Source organism: Crocodylus porosus, unplaced genomic scaffold, assembly GCF_001723895.1.
Source record: "Crocodylus porosus isolate Cpor-Errol unplaced genomic scaffold, CroPor_comp1, whole genome shotgun sequence".
Lineage (NCBI taxonomy): Eukaryota > Metazoa > Chordata > Crocodylia > Crocodylidae > Crocodylus > Crocodylus porosus.
Window position 1 is genome coordinate 63,661,395 of NW_017728907.1, and position 4,434 is coordinate 63,665,828.

At 45.0% G+C, this 4,434-nt stretch overlaps 1 protein-coding gene across 1 annotated transcript in view; it reads left to right on the forward strand.

Annotated features, from left to right (window-relative positions):
- The first annotated feature begins 4,243 nt into the window (after positions 1 to 4,243).
- CTH (cystathionine gamma-lyase) overlaps positions 4,244 to 4,434 on the forward strand; it is a 32,609-nt gene continuing 32,418 nt past the window's right edge. Inside the window, exon 1 of the mRNA XM_019531619.1 lies at positions 4,244 to 4,434. Coding sequence (XP_019387164.1) covers positions 4,275 to 4,434 — 160 coding nt within the window. The 5' untranslated portion in view covers positions 4,244 to 4,274.

Below are 4,434 nucleotides of genomic sequence, written 5' to 3' on the forward strand. Positions count from 1 at the left end.
AGCTGCATGGTGCTTCCATGCTGCAGCCCCAGAGTCTCCCATCCACCCAGCACTTGTTACATAAACACTAAACACATGCGAACATGGCCACCTATAGCACTTAGCAAGTGCAAAATAATTACAACAGCTTATAAACAGAACAAAAGCCTGAACAGTCAGTAAGTAACTATACAATGTCATGGTAAATGTAAATATACCATGTATATATTTACCAAAATAACTGCTATACTCCCAACTCGGCGAAGGACAAAGGACACAGGGACCAGAAGCGCTTCAAGGACACCCTTGAGGTGAACATCAAGAGGCACAAACTGGGCAGGGTGATGCCTTGTGAAAGATGGTACATCTTACTTTGAGGAAAACAGTCTCACCCTGGAAGCAGAAAAACAACAAATGGAAGGAAGGAAACAAGACTGAGAAATCTGCAGTTAACCCTCCCTTTAACTACCACCTGTGGTATCTGCTAGAGTAGAGGCAGGCAATTATTTTGGGTGGAGGGCTACTTACTGAGTTTTGGCAAGCCATCAAGGGCCGCACGACAGGCAGATAGGGGCAGATAAACATTTATTTGGGGTGACAGATCTGAAGCAAGGTGAACACACAATTTAAAAAAGCATGCTATTAAACCTGGATTCCAGATGTAAAACTTTCCTCATTACTCCCCTGTAGAAGCTGACTTAATCAGTTTCTCCTACTCTTTTTTTGTTCAGTTATTTCATTCAGCAAGGGAAAGAGTGAGGAAAGACTTTTGGCTTTTTTGTTTTTTGTTTTTGTTTTTTTTAAAGGACAAAAAATGTGATTGTAAAACTATAAAAATTGACAGGGAACTCAAAGATGGGCAGAGTGCCTGAACATATTTTTAACTCTATTTATTTATTTTTTAACATTTCAAATTGGCTTCCCTTTAACATTCATCAGCAAAAGTAGAAAAAGAATGCTAAGCATATCCCACGTCTTCCGTATGCCATGCTTACATGCTTATTACCATCCTTTACAGGATGAACTACTGTATATCAGATCAGTCCAACTGATTTTAAGTTTTTACACATACAAAAGGGAAGCGGTTGTGAGTCAGTCCTTTAGTGTACTGGGCATTCCCAGTACCTGCTGAAATCAAGTTAATGACAAACATACCCTATATAACAGCAACAATTTAGCTCACTAAGGACAGTTGGATGTTTCTTGGAACAGATGGTGAAAGAAACTGAAAGCAAAAGACCTCCAGCAAAAGTAAAAATAAGCATATGAGAGATGCACAGAAATTCTATTCTAGTTTCTTGTGTCCTACTTATCACTATAGTATCTCAACCTTTTTCACATTCAAAAATGCTTGAAGTGTTTTTGCTCAAACTTCACAAAAAATGTTCAACTGAAACACTGAAAATCCATCCTAAAATGTAAAAACTGAAGAAAACTGTAAGCACTTATAAAAGTCATGGAGAGAAAATGACTTGTGTAAACTTAACCAGAAGTATTGCAAATTACGTTTCAAATAATGGTGAAGTGCAGTACTGTGTGACACACCTGCAGTTTTCTGAGTCACACAAATACAACGATCCTGACTGACTCAAGCTGACTCATTCATTAGGAAGGTGAGTCAGTGGAAGAAGTTATACAACAAAAACAGCCTTTTCCCCAGCTCTCGCAATGTGTTGCACTCATTTCATTTTGTGCTTAATTTTCAGGTCCATCCTTTTTCCAAGCAAGGATGCAAGGAATGCCTGTAGTCCTAGATCATTTGCAAACATGCAAGCCTTTGATTTATGGGCCTAGAATATTAAAAAAGAGGGAGAGAGAAAGAAAGTCATCCTGGGAATTCTGTTTTGTAATCTTTCTAGTTTAATGAGTGCTCACATCCTATCTACAGTAAAAACTGTTATCCTGCATCCATGGGGAATAGGGGTGCCGGCTAATCAAATATGCCGGTTACGATACAGCACAAGCACAGTGCAATCACAATGGTGGATGTTAACAAATGAAACTGCTGCTAGCGACACCGCTTGGCAGTGTCTTGAAGCTTCCATCAACACCAGATCTTTGAGAAACGGACGGCAAGATGCTGGATGGCTATTGGAATTTTTCCAGATACATGAAGGAAGATCCATATTGCTGCCTATGACAGATGCTGACTAATAGAGCATTCTGGATGGTAAAGTGCCGGATAACACAGCTTTTACTGCACATAGTTTACCCCCTTATTTAATTGATCTATATGGAAAATGCCTCCCAACCCCTAATAGAAAATGTACCCAGCAACGTGGTTACCCAGGATCTTTCTTTTTTCCCTGGGTAAGCTTTGAAAGGCGCTACTAGCATTCAGCCATCACATGGCTCTCTTCTTCAAATGACAGATGCTCTGTCAGCCAGAGAAAGCATAGTTCACAACATCTTGGAGACTGTGAACATTTTCTTGTGAAGATTTCACTGTTATTCCAGCAGCCAGATTGCCATATATTGTGATTGTACTGGACAGCATCACAGGCTAAACCCTAAGAAGAGGTTGAGACCAGAAAGAGATGCATGCCTCGAGCTCAGCAGGCTCTGTAAATATAGTCCAGGAAGCTCGTGTGACTTATTTCAGTCATTAAAGCTGGACAGGGCCCAATAGTTAAAAATCTAATGCTATTCAGACTTGTCAAAAATGGTCCAACCAGCAATTTTACCAACAAAGAATTAATTTGTATTTTTACAGTTCTGAAGCAAATGACCCTGCACGTTCAATCTACAGATTAATTGGCTTGTTTTCACTAGGAACCGTCATTCACATAAATAAGAACCTGTATAGGTCACAAATATTAAGGTATCAGGAGAAAGTCATAACTCATGTACACTCGTGGTTTAGAGAGAAACCAGAATTCCTCTCTTAGCTTTGTTATTCCAGTGAAGTTCTATTGATTCCAATGCATTTTACTGTAGTAAGAGGAAAATTAACCCAATGGTCCCCATTTGCAGCATTGCCCCCATTTATTGTTTAATGAGAAATGTTTAGGTTACCTTAAAAATCTTTATTTCTACCCCTGATAAATTACACTCCAACACTTGCTCCAAGCAGAACTAGTTTAGAGAAATACTTTTTCAGATCCTTCCATGCCTGGTCCTTTAAAGAGGCAGAGGCTAGGATCCAGCCCTTCCCACTAAGGGGTAACTCCTTATTGATACAAGTAACTTGTAGTGGGGGTTGTTAATTAAATCACACAAAAGGAGATGAATATTCCATATACGCATAAGCTTTCATAGGCAACACCCAACTCGTTCCATGCATATGATAAACTAGGCTCTTGCCTCCAAGACCTAACACATCTCTGAACTAGCTTGTCTTCAAGATGGCACCTTGCCCTGCCTTCTGGCTGACTTTGACTACCTCTCTCTCCTTGCTATGGGTGCAAAGAAGTGAAGAAACAGGAGTAAAGGCTAAATGAGAAAAGGGAAACAGATTTCCCGGATTTCCAGAATTGTATAAAATAGGTCAGTGCTGCCATCTAAAGAGCATGTACATGCTTCAAGACTACTGATTCACCCTCTCTGTCCTCCTGCAATAGCTGAGCTGGTTGCCTGGCAAGTGAGGGCAAGGCCTGGGTGGTGTCAGTTTTCTCAGGTCAGATGAGGTTGTTTTTGTTCCTTACCCTCCCCTCACCTAGAGAACCTCTTTTGCAGAGGCATCAAAAAGTTTCAGAGGTGCTGGACTTTAGCCTCGTCTTCTTTCAGTTATTCAGTATCTTTGTATGATGCAAAGGCATTATGATTATAACGGTATATGATTATAATTCCTTATTTGTATGACTACAGCAACTAGGAGCCCGGGCCAGAGAAGAGATCCGACTCCCTTGTGCAGAAGGCAGCCGTCACCCCCTTGAAAAGGCCGGGTCAAAATGTCCGTGGAGGAAGGCCGCGCTCGGCTGTTCACCTCCAGGGCGAGGCGGGGGGCGGTCCGAAGCGGGGAGACCCGCACCTTTGCGCACCGAGAGCAGGGCGCGGCCTCAGGCCGAGGTCGCCGCATCCTCAGGTGCTGCCCCTGGGTTGAGGGGTCGTAGCGAGTCTGAGGGCCCCTCGGGGCGGGGGCAAAGGCCCTTCCAGACCCCCCCAGGCCGGCTGGCTCGCGGGTCGCCGGTCCGGGGCAGGCGGCGGGACGCGGCACCGCCTCCGCGCCGCGCCAATGGGCTGCGCCTCCTCCCGCACCACCCAGCCCCGCGGGGAGGAGCTGCCCGGGGCTGGCGCAAGCGGGCGGCTGCATTGCAGCGGCGGGAACGGCGGCGCCACCGGAGCCGCGGGCGGGCATGGAGACGGCGGAGGACGGGCCTCGGGGCTTCCTGCCCCGCTTCAGCCACTTCGCCACGCAGGCCATCCACGTGGGGCAGGAGCCGGAGCGCTGGAGCTCCAGGGCCGTGGTGCCGCCCATCTCGCTCTCCACCACCTTCAAGCAGCGGGCGCCCGGGC